Raw genomic sequence first — 21,799 nt, 5'->3', positions numbered from 1 at the left:
TGGTGCGAGGGAAAGGCTGAGTGAAGATGCGAGAGGAGGCGCATCACCACAGGGGCACAAAAGACGCGATCAGAGTTTGTTCCATCTCGAATTCCGTTTCTGCCGCAAGAGTTTACAAGATCGAGGGGGAAAGGGTCAGTCGGATCAGGCAGGCATAGCTGGTACACAGGCCTGGCCAGCTGGGAAATCTGCTGTCATTTTGTCACGTTGCTGCTTTTTCTGTAATTGTAGTAGCTGTTGCTTTTAAAACGAGCACAACAGTTCTTGTCCACCTACATATAACACTAGAAAACAGCAAACACACAGTTTCAAACAAGATGGTTCAGTATTTTATGTTTACTTAGTTTTTAGTTTTGAAAGGTTAAAAAGTTATACAGTTAGAAACAAGCATTTTAGCCATTCAGCTTTTTCAAAAGAAATTAACAGGAAGTAGGCACATCTTTGTTAAAGAACAGGACTTCGTATCTTACAATGGTAATCAACTGGTAAAATAAAATTTAGCTCGAAGTTTGTATTAAACACTCATATCAAGACAAACATGAAAGGATTTTCTTTCTTCATATTGCACCACCAAGATGAATTTTTATCCATTACCTAGTGATTTATATTGCACATGGACAGCCCAGGTTCATCCATGTTACTGAAGAAATTACAATACAAAGACAAGGTAACTCATTGTACTCCAACAGGAGTAAGCTTGGGAATACAGAGTAATACACTTTACCAGTTTGTGTATCTGCATAAGCTGCCTTACAACTCTGGCAGCTCTCTCAGTGAAGTTTCATTTCACAGCCTATTGGCAGCTTCTAGTGCAATCCTAAAGGCCTGCAAGATCAGTAGGAACATGTGAAGAAAGCAATTTCAACAGCAAGATCTACAAAGCATAGGAAAGTCACACAACAGGCAACTGGGTTCAACTGGGTTGTTAGTGCCCCTTTCTACCCCTCCCCCTCCCTATAAAAATCTCAATCAGAAAACCTTTGGCCATCAAAATTGATCTACCATAAAAATGGACTTTTATTTACAACTACATATATTGTACACTTCTGCCAGAAACTTGCTTTAACTTCCTGATACCAAAACTAAAGACAAACCAGGGTTGTCTTAAAACACAAGAGGGCTGAAAAGGTATATAAAATTAAGAACTATTTTGCATCTTTACACCTTGCATGTGTTGTCAGCATTACAAGGAGCAGATAACATTTATAAATAGTTCAATACATGCAAGTGATCCCAAACCAATTCCAGATGAGGAATTGCTACAATTTAAAAACCTGTGCGTTTGTAGTGTTTATACAAGTGCAATACTTAATTCCAAAATAAAGGGTAACAAAAATGAACACATTGATTTATTCAGTACATCAGTACCAATTCGTACAAGACTAAAGACAGACTTCTTTGTAGGATTTGCAACTGGTCCCTCACACCAGCATCCTAAAGTTTTGGGGCTCAACTTCTGATACTAACTTCCACTTTGGAAAATCTTCCATTTTAAAGCACAGTGATACAACCAATGTCCCTACAGGGACCATCTGTGACACATGAGGATAAAAAAAAGGAAGTTGTAAACTTGTACCCACCTCTGAGACAGACCTCACTATCAACCAGTGCAAAATACAGTTAAAACAGTTCAGGGGCTTCAAAACAGCCTTATGTTTCTTCAGATTCTGTGCATGCAAATTTCTGAGCTGCAGCCAGCTGGCCAGGATTTAACTGATCCTACATCTGTAGCTAGCAGTTTCCCATGGATAAAATCTCAGCCATTGGCAAGAATTTCCATCCATGTGAAGAGTCCAGGTTTCACTGCTCAGTAATGCCTGGAAGTTCCAGCCTCTTCCTGGGGGAGCAACCTTTGAAACTATGTAGGTCATGAATATTATTTTGAAGCAAGCATTAAGTCTTGAATGCAAACCTAAGTATTTTATGACTGCTTATGTCTAAGTGCTAGATGAAAATGGAACCATAGCTAATTATATCCAATTTAAAGAGACTAAAGATATTCATGCAAGTACTACCTGTGATTTTAACATACAAAGTTCAGGTTTTTTCCTGAAATGCTGCAAACACCACAAATGCAGAATGACTTTTATTATGGGTAATTGCAATCTACAATTAAGAACTCTAGCACTCAAGTTGTCATGATGAGTTTTCAATGTTCAACTGAAAAGTTAGACTGTTTGATTCAGTTAAATAGCTGAGTTTCCTATAGAGGTTGCCTGGGAAATATTAGAAACCTGTGTATGTGGTTTTCACTTCAGACTGAATACTATATAGTATAATATAAGTTAAGGTGATAACCAGCTGTAATAAAGTATGAATATATATGTTAAAAACCTGTAAATTTCAGATTCTGGAATAGCATGAAACAGCCCTCAGGCTCTGCTCTTAACTACAGGGACATGTTTCTAAGGAAAAGGATTCTTGGTCTGCAGTTGCAGTGGGGAGCTGCTGTGCTGCTACCACACTAAGATAAGATGTACAGACAAGGAGGAGCTCCCTGACAGGTTCTCCACAAAGCAACATTTTGGTTTAGTCCATGGGATGCCACATCTTCTCAGCATTCAGTTTCCTGCCACTGTTATGGACTCAATCATTCTACTCACTGTCCACAGAGTTTTCACCCTCAATTCATTACAGAGCAGCTACACATTTCCAACTGGCCAAATTTGCATGCAATTAATAACACTTTTTGTTAGAAGTAGTACATTGTAACACATCATAGCATTCTTTATTATTTTTTGTCAAATAAGGGGGAAGAAACATAGCAGTTTAAACACGTTAACATCTGTTAGGAGATGCTGATAGTTCTGAGTCACAACTGTAGAGGGTGACCAAGAAATCATACTAAGATCACTGAACTAGTACGTGTACGTTAACTTACAGTGCATCAGATATATGTATAACTAGATAAAAAAACAAGGAGGTCCATCTAGCTTAAATGTTATAGGCAGCCTATTTTGCACTCCAGGTAAAATGTTACAAACACTACCCAAAGGGCATGTTATTTCCTGTACCTGTGTTATGCTATTGGACAGCAGGCAATCAGAATTCACTCCAGCTTCAAAATAATACATGTTAACTGCCCATAATAATTTTTATCCCCGTGCAAGTTGCATTCTGTGGCTAGCTTTTTCAGCGCCTTAGTTAATTTCACTTGATTATAATTGGAAGCATCTGACTATGATTTAGGCATGCTTATTGCTCTAAAAGAAATAAGCCCATCTTCAAAATTACTGTGCAAGTATTTTAATAAGATTTGCACACATCTCAAAAAACTCAATTGTATGACTCCCTGGTCTTGGAGTTACATCAGCTGTAGAAGAGTCAAGCGAAGAGTTGACTGATGAGGTAAGGGATGTATCCGCAGATTTTCCTTGAGCATCAGCATCTGAATCTTTTTGACAAGATTTATAGTTGCTCACAGAACCTGATCTCTGTGGAGTTGCAGTCCCAGACTTTGCTTCAGCAATTTCGTCTGGGAACAAGGGAAGAGAAGAGGAAAATTTGGTTAAAAAAAATTCAGTTCTAGGAAGAGCAAATATCTTCCCTTCTCACACTTCAAAATCTTGTCTTTTAAAATCTTGATTAATAACTGAACAGCTTTTGCAAACAGCATTTGATACAAAATAAAAGCTTGTATACATAGTAGCACAACAGCAAATGTTCTTTCTAATTCTTTCTGTGCTCTGAACCACACTTCAGAACTATTTACATCTAGTTTAGATTAGAACTAGATATTAATTGTATTTTTCATAAACTGATTTCAGCAGCCAACTGTTCAATTTAGGTTACTCAAAACAAAAATAGGTCAGTATCATAAGATTAAGTTCAATAGCAGTTTGTAGATGTTTTCTACAATCTACTTTATTCTATTTTTGTTTTCTTTTGGGTATTTATATATTGTTATTATTTGTATTTTATGATAATTCATTACAACATTTCACTAGTTAGCATCTGCACTCATTTATTCTTTTCTTTTGAAAGTTTTTTACCATAGAATGTATATTTAGGCTGCAGCAACTCATCTTTACCTTCAGTATGAAGAGAAAATAGTTTCATTTTAATAGTAGTGTTCTGATGAAGCATCTCTATTCTTATTTTAAATACTGAACATTAACTTGGCTCTAAGCTCGCTTCTGAAAAATTATTTCAGGAGAAATTGGTGAAAAGGCAATACCTCTTGTTTACTCAAAGCTACTTAAATTTACAAATTGTTAAGAGAACAAAGAACTGTTAACTATGGCAGAGAGAAGGAATGTCAGATCAGTTTAACTACTGGAAGAGATACAATCCAAGGGCAGAGATTTGTTGTATTTCCTCAAAAGTGGAAACCAGGATTGTAGCAGGCTGCCCTCCCAGAGCTGCACGGCTCTAAGCAGTCAAAAAAAAAAAATATCCTTTTTTTCCATGCAATGTTTTCCTAGGTATGTCATTTACACCAGTGGCTGTAGGTAATTTTCCTTTATCTACTATGCCCATAAACAAGTGTTCAGTCTTTTTTAGCGCCTATGCTCACTTCATCTAACCAGGTTTTGTATACTGTTTTACTGTCACTCCATAAAATATATTTTTGTACAGGTTGAACTATATGCTTTCAAGATTTTAGTTCCTTCGAGCACAAAATTCCTGCCTCAAATTTTAGCTACTAGTAGAACTGGTGGGTTAATTTTGCCTTGCAGCTGATATCTCAGAGCAAAGGGGAAGAAAACTGGACGGGCAAAAGTGAGAAAACTCACAGGTAGAAATAAACAGTTTTAAGTAAGGTGTGGGGGGAAAAAGTGATGCAAAGGCAACCTCTCACTATCTCCAAGCAGGCTAATGCCCAACCAGTCTCAAGGTTACCTTCCCCAAAAGCCCTTTCTTTGCTAGGCATAACATAATACAGCATTGAACATCCCTTTGTTCAATATGGCTCAGCTCTGCAGAGCTGTTGCTCCCCTCTCAACACAGTAGTGTGGAAAAAGAAAGGCTGGATACTATGCCAGTGCTGCTGAGCAACACTCAGCAGCAGTGTGTTTTCAATACTGTTTTAGTCACAGATCCAAAACAGCACCATGTAGGCTGCTAGGAAGAAAATTAACTCTATCTCAGTCAGACCCAGTACAATGAGGTACAGTCCAAGTCAAATTTAAATGCCTAGATGTCATGCTTATCTTCACTGGAAAACACTGTTCACATGCTTACTTCAGATCTAAATTAATGTTTAAATTTGGAGTGAGGCTCCAAAGGCAGCTTAAGTTGCCTCTCCTCCAAAAATCCTGTCCCCTTTTGCACTACTGGTATTAGTTCTGATGCAGACAAAAAATAGAGCTCCTCAGGAGCTGATATAGCAAAAAAGCAAATGAGATGCAGCAGCTAAGCACCTATCACTGGGACACTAGTCCAGGAAGGAATAAGGAAACACTAATACAGGTTAGATTGATTTAAAATAAAGAAAGGGCAACACTTACTTCACTTCTAAATAAGTAAATGAAGACATGTTTGCAAGTAGAATGATTTCACCTAGAACTCAATTAACTTAAGTAACTCTTCACATACCATCAATACTACGGAAGTCCAGTAAGTATGTTCTGCTGTCCACCTGGTACAACTGGAGACTCATTTTGGAATATGCACTTGTTACTGGATTCTTCCTCCGAACACGCAGATAGTATGGATTTACAACCTAGTATGAAAGAGATTTGAGTCAGTTAACCAGAACTGCTTGAAAATCACTGCATACTGTTTTTGTCCTTTCAACTCACTAGTATTTTTCAAGTGATTTCAGACTTCATTATCTGTTGGACTTGAGGGTTATTGTTTTTTTTTTTTAGCCAAGAGAAATATATTCCTGCATCCCCATGAGAAAATGTTAGCTTTTTTTTTTTTTCCCTGTCAGCATGTACATTCTCCCCCCAACACCCTTCTGGCACAGCAAACACCAACAGCACAGGCACATGAGATTAATGCCAGAATATGAAAACAGTTTCAGATGTCTGGGCTATGTAACTACACAGCTCAAACCAAAATGTATTGTTGTTTACTGTAAAGGTCCTTTATTTTGTTACCTTCCATTCATAATCCAGCTGTTTAATTGCTCTACAAACTTCAGCCATGATATCATTTGGTCGACTCTGACTCCGTATCCCCAAGTGCCATTTAGCCCGCCTTACACCTTGGTGCTTTGACTTCTGCGGATTCAGCTCATCAAGGGTGTGGCGAGGACGTGGTGCTTCAGCTACTAAAAATGGCACTCGTTCAGGGTGAGGGCGAGACAGGTGGTGATCATCCAGAAAAGAATCTGGTGGACTTGTGGCCAAGTAGAAGTCTTTGGCCTCGTTCATTATTCTTCTGTTATCTATAATGAGGTGATAAGCAACAGCCAGAGGGTCCTGATGATTTCGGCTGTACAGACAACTTAGCACTTCCTCTTCCGTGCACTCAAACTTCTCACACACTTCTTTTAAGGCTTCATCATCAATCATGGTAGAGCTATATGATGGATCTTCAGGGAACAAGTATTTTGGAAGATCCTGCTTAAACCATTCATGTTCCCTAAATTTAAAAATAAAAAAATCTGAGTATACATAAGTAAAGAAAATATCTTTAACAGGAAATTCCTTTAAAATATAAAATAAATTTTAGTCTCTGCTGGAAGAAAGAATAATGGTTGCCAGTCCAAGACCCTTGTAGCACAGACAATAAAACAGTACATAAAATAAGCACTGCCTGCACAAGATTTTACTAGACATTTTGCAGGAAACTGAGAAAAATGTTTTTGTTATCTCACAAATTGCTTAGTGATAGGAATCAGGTAGTTACTTTCTCATTTATAATTTCAGTACCTTCCTCCTCCTGTTCTTGTGACTGTTTTGCTGCACAAAGAGCTGATCCTTCTGCTTCCCTCTCCTGTTCCCTCCTAGAAGCTTCTTCATTCCTGACCAAACAAGATTACTTTTTCTTTGGTTGTTTACTTTTAGTTATAGGAGCAAGTGATATAGTTGAAAGCTGGGTTTCTGTCTTAGCCAAAGTGTCTGTTGATATGTTTTCAGACGCAAAAATCCCATCTTCTCCTTGAGGGTGCTGATTAGTATTGAGCAGTGTTCAACAGGAGCAGGCCATGTCCCAGCACGGTGTTAATTAGCCAGGCCTCCTTGCAACAGCATCATTCTTTCAAACATTCTATCACTTTATGATAAAATGCCATTTCTATCATGTCCTACCTGCACATTTTCTCCCACGTGCCTTATCACACATAAGCACACTGCTGTGAGGCCTGGGAGATGTTCCAAAATAGCTTGTAAATCTTCCAAAAGTCTAAATTATGCTCCTAAGAAATACCAGTAGAAATATTTTGACTGCCCAAAGATGTTCAAGATACTGAAATTATGGCAATGAGGGAGAAAACATCACAGAAGAATGTAGTGAAGGTGCCATTCTATATTTGCTCCACAAAAAAAAAAAAAAAAAATTGGACAAAGTTATGTAATTGTTAATTGTCTCCCTGAGATGGTACTCAAAGAACAGTCACAGCTTCAGTACAGAGCCCAAATACCAGATTAAGCTCAAGGCCAATGTTCTAATAAAAAAAAAACAAAAACAAAACAAAAAAAACCCAAAACACACCAACAACAAAACCCAAACTAAAAACAAAAAACAAAACAAACAAAAAACAAACAAACAAAAAAAAACCAACCTCCCCCCAAAAAAGTCACTAAGCACTACATAGCACAGCAAATTGCAAAAAATCCCCTAAATCTTTAACATGTACAGCAAAAAATGGAACATGGAAGAGATCGGATAAATCTCTGTGCAAGCCCTGCTCAGCAGTAACTAAAACATCCACCTGTTACCAAGACTATTTTCAGTACAAATTCAAAACACAGTTACTGTGAAAAAATTCAACTCTATTCCAGTCCAAACCAGCACAGTGAAGTAAGCTTCACTCAGTGTGACCCTGAGAACACTGTGCCTCAGCATGAATGTGCTGAGCAAAATATAGTTTAATCAGAAAAACAGTTGATTTAGAAGCAGAAGAATATTTTCCCATATCACAACAGCCATAGGCTCAGCCATAGCTGGGATGACTGAACCCAGAGGAATACTGTTACTGTTCATGGCATCAGGCCTTTCCCCTTGCATGCACATACATACAATCCTAGAAGAACTAAGGTATTCAAATAAACTCAGTTTGTCCTTTAAACTGTAGGTGACATGTCACATGGGTAATAGGACAGAGCTGTTTCGGATTCAAATTCCAGCCATGCTCTGTAACCAACGTTTTTTAATGTCTGTTTCACACCACTTCTTTACCACACACTATTTATTTAACACAACTGAAGTTGCTCATTTCCTAACTTCCAACCCTAAAAGGAGCAGCTTTTTCACTATGGTAGTATAGCATTCTTTCCTTAGAGCTTGTTGCAAAGAAAATTAGGCTACTGCGTAAAGTACATTTGTCCCAGCTACCTTTTTTTAAATTTGATCCTGTGTACATTTGGCAACACAATCAACTGCTACGGAATTATCTCTTGGAATCTGGAGCCCGTGATGCCTCTCTCTACCTACAAACTTTAACTAATCAGTACTTGGTGAAGTAATTACCATTCATACACAAATTCATGCCAGTGCTTTGAAGCTAGAAATTGTTGCCTTACATGTGGCATATTCACAGTCTTAACAAATAACTTTTCAGACCCTGAAGAAATAGGAATAAAAGCAGTAGTCATCAGATTAAAGAGACATTTACAGTAGAGAGCACTAGTTCCTAACAGCAAAGACAATTTACTTCCCCCAGAGAAGTCTATATACTGGAATTTTTGCAAACCATTATGCAAGTAAACAGCTTTACTATGGCAGTCTTAAACCTAAAGTGTCTCAGAATTTCCATATATAGTATAATTTGTTTTACTATGATTGCCAATAGATACTTAATTGTCTACTGCAGATCAGCACTATCAGAGCTAAAACCAAGCCATCACAACCTGAATTTTTCATCTCAGTCTAGAAAACATGGACAAGCTCTATGAATAACTTCTTTGTTCTGCATATTTGTGCTACTGTAATTCCAGCATCTTGTGATCAGACATTAGCAAGTGTTTTACCTAATGTCTCTGATTGTTGCTCTTTTCATTGGATCCACTTGCAGCATGTGCTTCAAAAGACTAATTACAGATGGATTCAGGTACTGAGGGGTATAAAAGATACCATCACATATCTTCTTAAAAAGGGTTGGCACATGATCGTCATCAAATGGAAGTGTTCCACATAACAAAGCATAGAGAATAACCCCACTGCTCCAAATATCTACTTCTGGACCTGCATATAACCTGTGAAAAAAATAATTATTAGTGATTTGTGTTTAATATATTTAAATATGTTTTCTGTCATTTTTCCATTGTCTCACAGTAATTAAAAGCATGTGAACTCAGGACAACTGATTTTGCAAGCACTATACCATTTCAGTTCTATTCTGTGCCTCCCTTGAACTTCAGTACTCTTCCCTTTCTAATATATAAGAGGGTACAAGTACACTTTTTTCTCTCTAATGTGTAACAATAATTCATAGTAAAATTTTGCACAATGGCAAATTGAAAGAAAGCTACTAACAAAGCCCATGTTATATATTGCTATCAATGTTTTAGAGGAATCTGTGCGAAGTCAGTTATCCCCCAAATCGTGGCTGAAAAGTTTAAGACAAGTCCATATAGCTGAACATGTCACATATTCTGTGCCCCTGCCAGAGTAAAAGAGACATCTGGCCTCCAATCAACAACAGGCAATATTAGGGTAGGTAGCTGAAAGCAGATTTGACAATCATGGTTTACAAAAAGGGAAGTTACCTCCAAAATATGAGTATCTACTCTGCAGCATGTATTTCACTGATACTCAACTTCACAGCAGACTCTGCCTGTAACTCTGCACCTCAGCTTCCAAGATCTGAGCTGTACATGAGATTTTTACAGCAATTCAGGCAGAGTGTACACAATGCATTTGGGGCATTAGACATCACCTCTACCTTCCAGGAACTATTCAACTCTAGTTCACAAAAGCTTTAAATATTTTAAAAATTATCAATACCACTAACAGCCCTCAGTTTCTCAGCATAAAGCTTGTCAACGGAACTACTTTTGTACCCTTTAAAATCAAGCAGCAACATGACTGAAGTACATGCATACATGTATCCAATATAAAAGAAACTACCTTCCAGAAATTACTTCTGGTGCAGCATAGTTAGGGGAACCACAGCTTGTTCTTAAAAATTCTCCATCTGACATCATATTTGATAGACCTGAAAGTGTATAAGAGTAACTACTAAAAATTGAGGGAGCAAAATTATTTCACACTGCATATACCACCTATAACAAACGACTAGTGATTCAAATTAGAAAACGAACAGATTTATTCCAGTTAAGAAATAGCATTGTTTGGAATTATGGAATTTTTATATGAGCATGCCACATAATCCTCCATGTATTTTACCAAAAATCTGAGTAACATCAATCCATTACTGCCCACAGCCTAGAGATATTTGAGAACATATTCATTACTAGTCTAGAACAGTTATATTTGGATGACACAGGCATGACAGAGAAAAAAGTTGCTAAAAGGGAGATGAAGCAGTATAGCAAGATAGGATTTTGGTCATTAACAAGGAAGTACTAAAATTCCCATTTGCTTCTAAAATGCCAAAGTGGGAAATGCTACCACAGGATTCCTGAAAATTCTGTTAGAGGTTACACAGAAGAAAGTAAACATGAGGGGTTAACTTTACTGAAGAGTAAACATGAATTTACTACAATTTACACCCCTACATTATGCACCTGGTTCCTGCATCACTACAGTTTAGTAGTTTGCTTTTCAGATACTCTGTAAGCAACAGAAATGTGCTTTAGAACCAGGCCACCTGCATTCACCAGCACTCAGTATAGTCTAATCTAACTGTAGAAAATTTCTTCTAGTTTCCTCAGTGAGGCTGCATGATCAAGACTACCATAAACCAAAGAACTCAATCTCCAAGAAGGAATTATGCCCTTTTATGGGTCAGCAGGGAATGTGGAGGGGAAAGAGTACAGCTTGGCTAGCTTTCATATTCTAACATACAAAAGCTTTTATTAAGCTCTTGTTTATTACACCGCTCATGAATAAATGAGTGCTACAGTTTTGCTGATGCTAAGTTACAGGAAGATGTTTTTGTAAGTTACTGTACTCCATTTCTTTACCATGTGAGCCATTTCACCAAAATAATTTCTTCACATGAGAAACCAATATGATTCCCAGGGCCCACACAGTTGAACCCCATACTTTTAAAATATACTTTGCATACTCAGCATTACCTAACACCTTTCACATGAGACTTACATAAGCAGGTATTATCCACTATGTCTACAGAGATCTGTCATGACACATTAATATGGATACCTTACTACGCTTATATGTGAGTAGTCAGGTGAGGTTTCCTGACTCAGATGGTTCCAAGACCTAGCTTCAAGGCTTCTCTGCAGCTGTGACATGAACAGCTGGCATAACAAATCAGGAAGACTAGTGTATTTTTCTATAACACTGTGGCTTCTTGAAGGTGAATTACCCCTGCACTGTTCTTCCAGGAGAACTAAGCATCTACATTTTACAGATGGTGAAACAGAAAAGGAGTGAGTTTTGAAGAAGAAAGGTCAGAAACTAAGTTCACTTAGCATTTCAGAGAAAATATATTAAGTGAAACCAAACTAATCAGTCCACAATTTCAGCCAGTCACAGAAAATACCTCAAGAGAAAGCAAGAAAGCTTGAAAGGAAAACAAGTTCAATAAATGTGCAAGAACATTATTTTGCTTTACATCTATTTTCTTTATGTTCCTCTGTTGTATCGCACCACAGAGATATTAAACTATACATACTTTGTTTAACATTTCCTGTCATTATTAACAAGATCTAACACCAGAAATGCAATCAGATAGAAAAAAAAGCAATACTTACCAAAGTCAGCTATCTTAGCATTCATGTGTGCATCAAGAAGCACATTTTCAGGCTTCAGATCTCTATGCACTACCATGTGCCTGTGACAGTAATCCACACCAGAAAGGATTTGCTGAAACAGACGTCTACTTTCCTTCTCATCAAGCTACAACAGACAAAGATTTTAAATAATTAAGAGACAGTGGAAGTTAACTTGTTTTTCATTTTTACTAGCCAGAGGAAACTTTCCATGACCTAAACTGTGTATAACTATATATAACTCTAAATTATACTTATCATTTGATACTTTACATAGCTTCATAGATACTCTTATAGATTATCAGAACTAGTAGCAAGCAGCTTCATATCTTATACCATGTTTGTTTGTACCACAGCTCTAAATTGACTCAAACAAAACATGCCCACTTACTCAGAAAGTCACTGGAAGTTCTTATTGACACTTTAGAAATTGGGTTTGACAGATGTTACATGCTCACTAAATAGAAACATTAGCACTGAAACATTTAGCTTTGTATAACTGGAATTATCAGTTTGATATTTAAGCTAGCAAAAGCTGCTGAAATGCAGTACAGAAATTATTAACTTCAGATGCTATTTATGCTCTCAGCAGCTAGTCCCAAACAGCAGACTTAGGTGGGTATTTCCTACAAAGACCTATAATCCATATCAGTTTGTCCCAGCAACTCTAGTATCCTATATATCTAGTCTGTAAAAAGGGACTTCAGATCTTTCACACAAGCTGTTCTAATAGTAGAAGACAGTAATAAGGGGACAATGGTAGCTTTCTAATAATGGGATATATAAAGAAACAGTTTTCAGCTCCTCCAATTGGGTACATATTCATCTGGTTTATTCCCAGCCACTGTAAATTAACAGATTAGTAGAAAGGAAGAATGCTATGACAAAGTCACACATGAAGATTTTAAATGTGTTAACATATAACCATTTGTACTTTCAAAAAAAAAAGCCACAGTCATAAAATATATTTTAATTGATAGCAGCAAAATTGAAACTGAATACAAGAAAACACACCCACATTTAACAAGGTGTAACCAATACCCCTTGCTCCCAGCCCATGATAATCTGGTTATCTTAATTAACGCCACTTAGTGAGGCAAGCAGCCACTCTGTGACCATGCAAGTCATGTGTTCATGCCCTCTGCCTCATTATCAGGTCCTGGAGGTCCTGTGAAGCAAATAAACCAGTTTTCTTCTTCCCCTCCCTACCAGCCTCAAGATTCCTGGGTGCAGGGCTGATTATCTGCTGCATTACCAGCCTTTAGTTCTCAGGCACAGAGACATGGATGACTGTCATGGCATATGGAACTGCTACAGCAGCCAGAGTTTGATGTCTTTAACACCAGTTATGAGTCCTAAATGGGAATGAAACCTGTGACTTCTCAGTGGCCACAGACATTTTCAGCACCCTCTGCTTCCTCTGAACTTGAGTTCATCCCTAGGACTTTCAAGGCTAGACTGTGACTGTTATACGAATACAGCAAAATATGCATTAAGATTTGACCAGATGTACAGAGGGTCTAGGTGAATAGATATCCCAAGTAAGGTTGTGTAAAAATTCTGTACTACACTACTTATAAATTATAGTATATTCATTCTGCTCATAGAAATCCTGTGCTACTCTAATCATAAATCTCGTGCTACACTAATCATAATATTCTTTTGAGAAAACTTTTTATTGTATCATTCTGACTTAGATACCCAAAAGATACCCCGAAGTCTGTCCCTTCAGTGTAGAGTGACACAGGAACATTGCAAATGCAATAACAGAATGCAAGTCAGCGATTTGCAGAGCTGGACTACTTCTTACCCTTCCATTTTTACAGATATAATCAAACAGTTCTCCTCCTGAAACATATTCCATCACCATGAAAATGTCAGTGGGTGTACTGATGACCTGGTACCTGATAAGAGAAGGTATCTATTAGTCTACACACTCAGTAAAACACTAGTTACATTTAGTTAAAACCAAAGCCATACAAATAATGAGATAAGAAATATACTTTAAAATAGTTACAATCAATCTACAGCTACTGGAATGACAATATTTCTCAGAAGCTTTTTACCCTCCTTTCACTGTGTGATGCCATCATTGCAAAAACAAGCAGAAAATTTGTAATCCCTATTAGGAATATCAGTCCTTGCTCTTTCAGAGGGACAAGTGATTTCTTTAAGACTATAAGACTGTGTAAGACAGTGCTGCCTCATCAACAGCTTGATGCAGTGAAAAGGGACTTCAAAAGGACTTGGCTAGTATTGCAAAAATACACACTTTTCAACATTAACATGCAAAAAAATTAATTTGCCATAAATGAAAAATGTACTTCAAGACTGGGAAAAAATTCCCCTTAATAATGATGACTGTTAAGAGTATTGATCTCTGGTTGTTATATTTTTATCATTCTACTTCAATTATATTCTAAAACCACAACTTTGAAGCTTTGAAATAACAAGTTTAAGGACAAAATCAAAATTTAAGAGATTTTTATTTTTTCTAATATCCTTACCTAAAAATTGTTTCATTTATTCTCTTTACAGCATTCCATATGCAAAAGAAAAAATTTTCTCTGTGATTCCTTGAGAAAGAAACTGTCATCTCAAATCTGCTAAACTGTCTCCAGTTTATGTGTAGGAATGTGTACAAGCACACATTCCTCTTCCCCCTGGGTATGTCACTTGGTGCACTGACACTTCCTATTCTATTCTGGTTATGGGTATGCCCTTTGGACCCATTCACAGATTAACTGAAAGCACTAGCAATTTTGCTGACAAATCAGCTCAACAGCCTTCTGAAAACTAGTTCACTGAAGAAGTGGGTGAGTTGACCTTACAAAGTGTAATTTAGCTTCAGTGTAACAGCTGTTGCTCAATTAAAGGGAGTGCAGAAACGTGGCATCTGCCAGTGGCAGTGGGGTCTGTAGACAAAATTCCACCAATAAAACAACCACCCACATCATGACTAAGAAAGTGGAAGTCACCCACACTCTGAAAGTGCAGAATATTTTAACAGGAAATTAGAGTCAAAGAAAATCAATGTTACTTATAATTTATTACCACAGATGAGACACGAGGGTGTCTACTCTGGGACATAGTTTTACTCTGGAATCCACTGATGAACTATTGATCAACTAACAGATGTAATCAGGCATATTTTAAATACCACATTTAGACAAAGGGTATCCACTACACTGAAGATTTCTGAAATAGCAATCAGATTTATCAAACTCTACATCCTTAATTCAGAAAAATCTTGCAGAGCACCACCTACACTGAAAAAAACATATCAATGAGCAGCACATCACTAAAAACACTTTGAAAAGATACAATAAACTTGCTATAGAAATGACCTTTACACTCTTGTTCTTAGTAACTCATTTTCCAAGCAGGAGAAAAAAAAAATCAAGCATAAACAGAAAAAAAAGCTGAAGTAGCCACTAAACTCAGAGATGACTGCTACCAGAAATATCTGTCATGACATTACTCATACACCTGTCCAAAGAATGTTGAAACAAAGATCTAATGGAAACTCTCCAGCCTGCAGTAAAACCCAGCTTTGTAAAAACACATTACAGAGGGCACAGTTGCATACTTTGAAGCTGGTTACTTTTCTGACAAGATAAGTATAATTATAATAACAAAGTAATACTACTGTTTGTAGTATTGCCCTTTAAATGTATTTCAGATCAGTGAGAGCAAAAAGAGATTACTGTCTAAGTAAGCTTGATTACAGTAAGCAAAACTTACAGCTTAATTATATGAGGATGCCTGAAGAGTTTGAGGTTCTGGATCTCCCTGCGGATTTTGCCTACAACATCAAGGCTGCGAATCTTCTGTCGATTCAGGATCTTCACAGCAACTTTATGCCCAGTTAGCTCATGTTTTCCAACTGCAAGAAACAAGGAAGTATTTAGTCAAGGTTTTCAATTGCTCAGCTAAGACTTTGTTTCTCCTTTTTGAATGTAGCCAAGTTAAGACACTAGCATTCCACAGTTCCCCATTATCTTTGGGAAGGTTGCAAACCAGATGATATGGAATTTCTTCAGCCCTACTCCAATTTCTTCCACAATTCTATCATTACAAGACGTATACATGTAAGAAATTCCTTAATCCTAACCAGCAGAAGTCTTGCAGCATAACATTTTTTGCAATATTGGTTTAAAAAAAAAAAAAAAAGGCAAAGCATATCCCCAAACCCTGCCATCCTTGCTAATTAGAGAGAGCATTTCCACTCACTCTGTAAGTCACTCCAAGCTTTTGGCTTGCTTGGCAACCCATTCAAACATGTTTTCCTGTACCTTCTCTACTTCATCTGCAAGGATCACTCCTATCACACACAGAGCAATTGCTCTGAATCACCAGTGTAAGTACCTGATCAGTTTACTTATAAAAATGTATCTGTCCTTGGAGCAGTCTGACAGCTCCACATTCTGTGCACTTAACACCAGAGCTTTGTTCTATTTAAATAAGTGGCAAATGTGACAAGAAATGCACAAAAATAGAACAGAAACAAGGAAAAACAATGAAAAACATGCAACCTAATGCATTCCTAGAAGTGGAAAAGAAACTAAGGACGGTTTCACTGTTCTTTAAATAGAGAAGCTAAAAGTATAAACTATTTCACAGTTAGTTACCTCTCTTAAAGTCCCTAACTTTGCAAGTGCTCTTGGGAGTAGATACAGCAAAATCCATGAGAATATTTTTCTTAAACCCAAAACACAATCACAGATGGAACACTGAGAAGCTAAGTATCTCTTTTACTAGAAGGCTTCCCTGTCTGCATGGCTGCCACATGCAGTGATTATAACATCACCATTTATTTGCCACCCTGACTTCTACCTTCCAAAGATAAGCCAGATTCTCCAGACACATGCATGGCTCATCCTTGTCCACACAAATAAACATTTGTAACAGAAGTGTGCTGAACACAATACTCACTCATTTGGGTGCCTACCCTCACTTGAGAATTTAAATAAGCCCTGGGCTTCAAGATTTATTTTTATATATCCATGGGAAGCTGTGATTAAACAGCAGTGATCCACAAAAATCTTTCTGTGTTCAACAGATAATTTGGATAGAATAAACAAACACCCATTAATCTGTAAGTCCCATTCCAGCACAATATACCTTCCTGCTGCCTTCTGCCTCTATATCAAGCAAAAAACCAATTCAAGTGAGAAGTTCTTAGCAAAGGCAGAAGATATTGATAAGCATCTGCATGCTTTTTCTTACTAGACAGCCACCTATAAAATTAAGCAGTCTGAATTCCTGTAGGGAACTAAACAGTGGATTACCCAAGACCCAGAACCATCACAATGCTGCACTGAGATACGTTTAGCACATGGAAAAACAAAAGAGCTCTGATTAGGATGAAAAGACATCCCCTAATTCAGAATAATAAACAATAAACAAAGTGCTGGGCAGGCATATTTGCACTACTGAGGAATGCAGGACAAAGCTGGAATCTATAGCAAGTTCTAGAGAGACCACAAAGCAGTGGCAGATGAGTGCCTAGAAATGTATGAGAATTATTTGCTTTGAACCAGACTTACAATCAAAGCAGTTACATTCCCTTTATTTTCTTTCAATGTGATTGCAGTTTAAAGGAATGAAACAAATTATATCACCCTCAGGAGTAAATCATAAAAAATTATAAAAATTAGAAAAGCAACTACTCTAATTGTAAAGTCTTTACCCATCTATAATGGGAACTGATGTACACCAGATTATTTGAAAAAAAAAAACCAAACAAAGCAAGCAAACAAACAAAAAAACACCAAAAAACCCCCACAACTTGAATCAGTAAGTTAAAATGTAACATTGGTTTTTGTTAGTAAGAAACAACTTCTTAGAAACCAAGCAAAAATATTTTGGTCAAACACATGAATCTTCATCTTCTTTTGCTGTACAAAGTACATTTAAGATGGTGTTTATTACAGTAAGTAGCATACATATTTGACCAAGTCTACAGCTTAGGACATAAATACACAGTTCTGATATGCACTGGGTTATAAAATCTCCTTTTTAAGCTGCTTTGTTTCATTTCTGACTTGTCAGTCTACCTTAGACTGGAATTCCATTAGCACTCAGAAAAACATTAGAGAGTAATTCATTAGCTACAGTGTATGCTCAATATGCAAGGCAAACAAGAAAAGAGCTTTTCAAAACAATTTTCTTTCAAAGTAATTAAACAGTAACATATGCAGTTGACAAACCAATTCTAGCTGTCACAGCCTTCAAGGCTGTGAGCCTCAAGCCTTAATTTTATTCACTGACTGGGAGAAAACAAGATTTTCTGCTTCTTCAACTCCACCAGCTCTGAATAAATTATTGTAATGAAAACATACTGTGGTTCAGTGCTGGTGCAGAAAGATCCCCAAAAGCCTATTCTCTTGCTTAAGACATTTCAAATTCAATCTCTATTTTCTTCAGAAACGTTTGGCTTACTTTCATTCAATTTGAAATTATAACAAACCTAGCCTTTTAAGATACATGTAGCTTTTCCTGGATACAGTTCAAGGTATCTGTTACCGGTAAAACAGCAGATACCAACTGGTAACAGACTGCTGACACTTTTGAATTCAACATTAGGATAGAAGTGAAAGCATCACGCCAGATGATAACATCATGTAGAAACATAAGCAGACAGTGTTACCTTCCTGAAATCTACTTTGCATTACCACTTGATGGAAGTTTTACCTATAAAAGGGAATGTACCCTAATCCTCAACTGGCTATCAATCTTTCAAAATAATCTCTGCAAAAAAAAAAAATTAAATTAACAGATCTAGTATATTCCTTTTTTTTTCCTGACAATACTAATTGCCTTCAAACTTCACTATGGCTTTGCATAGCATCAAGATTTTCACGACAGTGACAGAGTCTCAAAGCAGCAGTGACTTATTATTAACTGTAGAAGTGAAGGAGGAAGAGTCTCTATCTTGTTCAACAGTTCTTCAATTGGAAAAAAACTTATTTTGAGGCCATGCAGACCAAATACAACATACTTATGAAATACAGGTATCAGTCATTAAGTTTTTAGAGAAAAAAAGTAATCCGAAGGCTATGTTGTACTTCACGAAACTATTTGCAGCAAGCCAAAAAGCCAATCCAAAGCTCAGAGGGAAGTTTTAAAGAGTATGAGCTATACAAATATTTTCACTAACATGGGAAAAAACCCTAAACAACAATAGTTTGTGCTGTGCAAAGCCATCTTGCTGCACAACATTAGATACCATACTGATTTGCACTGCTCATTTCCAGATGTCTCATTGCTGCCTTGACCCAGACCACTTGGTTTGCAATCTATACAGAACAGTGTTGGTACTCTAGATATAGAGAGCTGGAACAACTATTGTGTATTTAGAGCCTTAAGTAACATCCCTTATAAGTCTCAGTAAGGACCACTGGAAGCCCGAGTACCCTTCCTTTTATCAAAGATAACTTTAAAAAAAAAGTATCTGGAAATAAAGTTTGCATCTAGTTTCAGCAGAAAACATTGGCAGTGCTAAAAAAATATATGGAAATAGGAATAGATGAATTTACACTGAATCCTAGCGAAGTCTGAACATGAATGTGTCTCATACAATTGGTTTATATTCAGTATTCTGCCACCTCAGCTTTCCACTTTAGTGGCATTTTAGCTTTGTCTACATGATGGCTAGGAACAGCATTTTTGCAACTGCTCATCTGAGGCACAATCAGGTAAACCAATTCATTCAGAGTAGCACAGCCAGGTGAAAATGATAAAGTGACAGAATCACACCAGTGACAGCTACCAGCAGCATGAATTCATCTGAAAGCGACAGCAGGAGACCTTTCACAATTACCAAATAAAGCACTGATCTTCCAGTCCAATTTTTTCAGGCTGCCACCCCTGTTAGAATAAAACATTCACTTAGCCATTTGCCTACATTGCCCTACATTACATGAGCTCAAGGTATATCCTAATTGAATTTTAAGAAGTGAACACGTTTTTCACCTTATGTCAATTGACGAAACCCTATCACCAGAGAAGGAAATTATGACAACAGAAAAACAATGGCAGATCCAGTATTAAATGAAGAAAATGTGTGGTCAAGAGGAAAATCAGTGCATCATAGATAAAATGTTCTTCATTAAGCACAGCTGAAGCAAGACAACAGTACATCAAATGGAGACAAGAAAAGCAGTACTGCAACAGTGCTCTCCTAAACTGAGGATCATACTAGAACATTGATGGTATGTCAATCCTAGTCTTCTTCAGTGTGCTGGATAAAAAAAACACATAACAAACACAGTTCTGACCCCTCCCCTCAAGCAGGAAGTCCTTCCATGAGGAAATAGAACCTAATGCTTCTCTGCTACATTACTTTTTTTTTCCTCTACTCAAGGAAGTATTCATTTCAGTATAGAAAAAAATGGTACCCCAGCTGCCAGATGGGGCTGGGGGGATTTGTCTCGGCTCCCAAATGGCTGGGGCTGTCCCTTTTATAAGCTTCTCTTGAAAAAGAGACTCGAAGGGCTGTGCTTTCCAAATATTTTTTACTGCCTTCCTAGAGCAAAATATCATCCTATTTACTATACATTATTAATTTTTTTCAGGATATGTCAGTACCTAAAAGAGCTTGTGCAGAGCAAAAACAATGGGTTATCTACACTGAAGAAAAAAAGCTGAGTTTTTTATGCACCTATTAAATTAACAAAAAAAAAGAAAAAAAAAAGCCAAAAAAACCGTCTTAAAAAAAAACCCAAGCCCCCCCTCCAAAAAAAACCCGCACAACTCTTATGAAGAATACAGCCTAAGCCTAGCTCTACTCATTTGAGAAAGGATGTTTTTGATTTGTTTGCCCCAATATTTGAAGTTCTCACAAACAACGTGGCAGGAACAGTGTAAACTAATGCACAGTCCCGCCATCTGCGGTGCATGGCACTATGGGGAAGTTTAAATTCTACCTTATTTCTAATAGCCTTCAAACAAGCCGTATGGCATCCATAGCCCTAAGAGGGGAAAATTTTTAAATATGAGCTGAAAGAAACAAACTTTGCCAACCACTGGTCAAGCAGATTAAACATTAAGTTCTTCCGTATCTGCACATCAGTTGCCAACTAATCCAACAATCTCAGACCCATCTTCTTAAACTTATTTCTCTGTAGAGAGAGAAACCTTGCCTTCCTTACAAGGGCATCGAGAGTGCGTACTTGAGCATCAAAATGCAATATACGAAGCTTCGAGGATTTAGGCTCCCTGCTTTCGTTACATGCCCGGTGTTGCTCTGAACAGAGGCAGCACTTAGCTCCCAGCGGTTGTTTCCGCAAGCACAGACGAGGAAGCTGTTTCTGCCCCAGCCGCTGCCTCCCGCAGCGGGACCGCAAGTCCCACCCCGGCGGCTCAGCCCCTGCAAGCCCCGCTCCGAGCGGCGCTCGCTGAAGGGCCGCCGATGGCCCCGCGGCCCCACTCACCCTTGACTTTGCCGAAGGTGCCGACACCCAGCGTATCCCCCAGGATGTAATGCCCGATCTTCACCCGCCCGTGCTCGTGCTTCTGTTTATCCGCCACCGCCGCCATCTTGAGGCAAGGGCCGAGCCTGCGCATAGCGCCCGCGCGCGCCGGGCCAGAGCACTGGTGGGGAGGAGCAACCACAGAGCGCCCGCCCGCACCCGAACCCGGAAGCGAACGGCACACCTCCCGCCCGCCCGCCCTGCCCAAGGACGAACCATTGCGGCTCTCGGGGGAGGCCGGGCCGGCCCACGGGCCCTGCCCGGGGGAGAGCGGGCCCTGCGGAGCGCTGCGGAGCGAGGAGATGGCGGCGCGTACGGGGCTGCTGGTCAAGAGTGGCAGCCTTGCATAAA

At 38.1% G+C, this 21,799-nt stretch overlaps 1 protein-coding gene across 1 annotated transcript; it reads right to left on the bottom strand.

Moving 5' to 3' along the window:
* Positions 1–318: 318 nt before the first annotated feature.
* PRKAA1 (protein kinase AMP-activated catalytic subunit alpha 1) lies at positions 319–21,796 on the bottom strand. Its single transcript, XM_071425489.1, is given in 10 exon segments — positions 319–3,475; positions 5,539–5,665; positions 6,048–6,534; positions 9,084–9,308; positions 10,183–10,270; positions 11,955–12,099; positions 13,783–13,876; positions 15,717–15,858; positions 21,410–21,698; positions 21,701–21,796. Coding segments are annotated over 10 exon segments (1,938 nt in total). The 3' UTR covers positions 319–3,230.
* Between the last annotated feature and the right edge of the window lie 3 nt (positions 21,797–21,799).

The sequence above is a fragment of the Agelaius tricolor genome, unplaced genomic scaffold (assembly GCF_023055355.1).
Source record: "Agelaius tricolor isolate 1412-34295 unplaced genomic scaffold, bAgeTri1.0.p SCAF_4, whole genome shotgun sequence".
In the NCBI taxonomy this organism is placed as follows: Eukaryota; Metazoa; Chordata; class Aves; order Passeriformes; family Icteridae; genus Agelaius; species Agelaius tricolor.
This window is presented reverse-complemented; position numbering and strand designations above follow the sequence as displayed.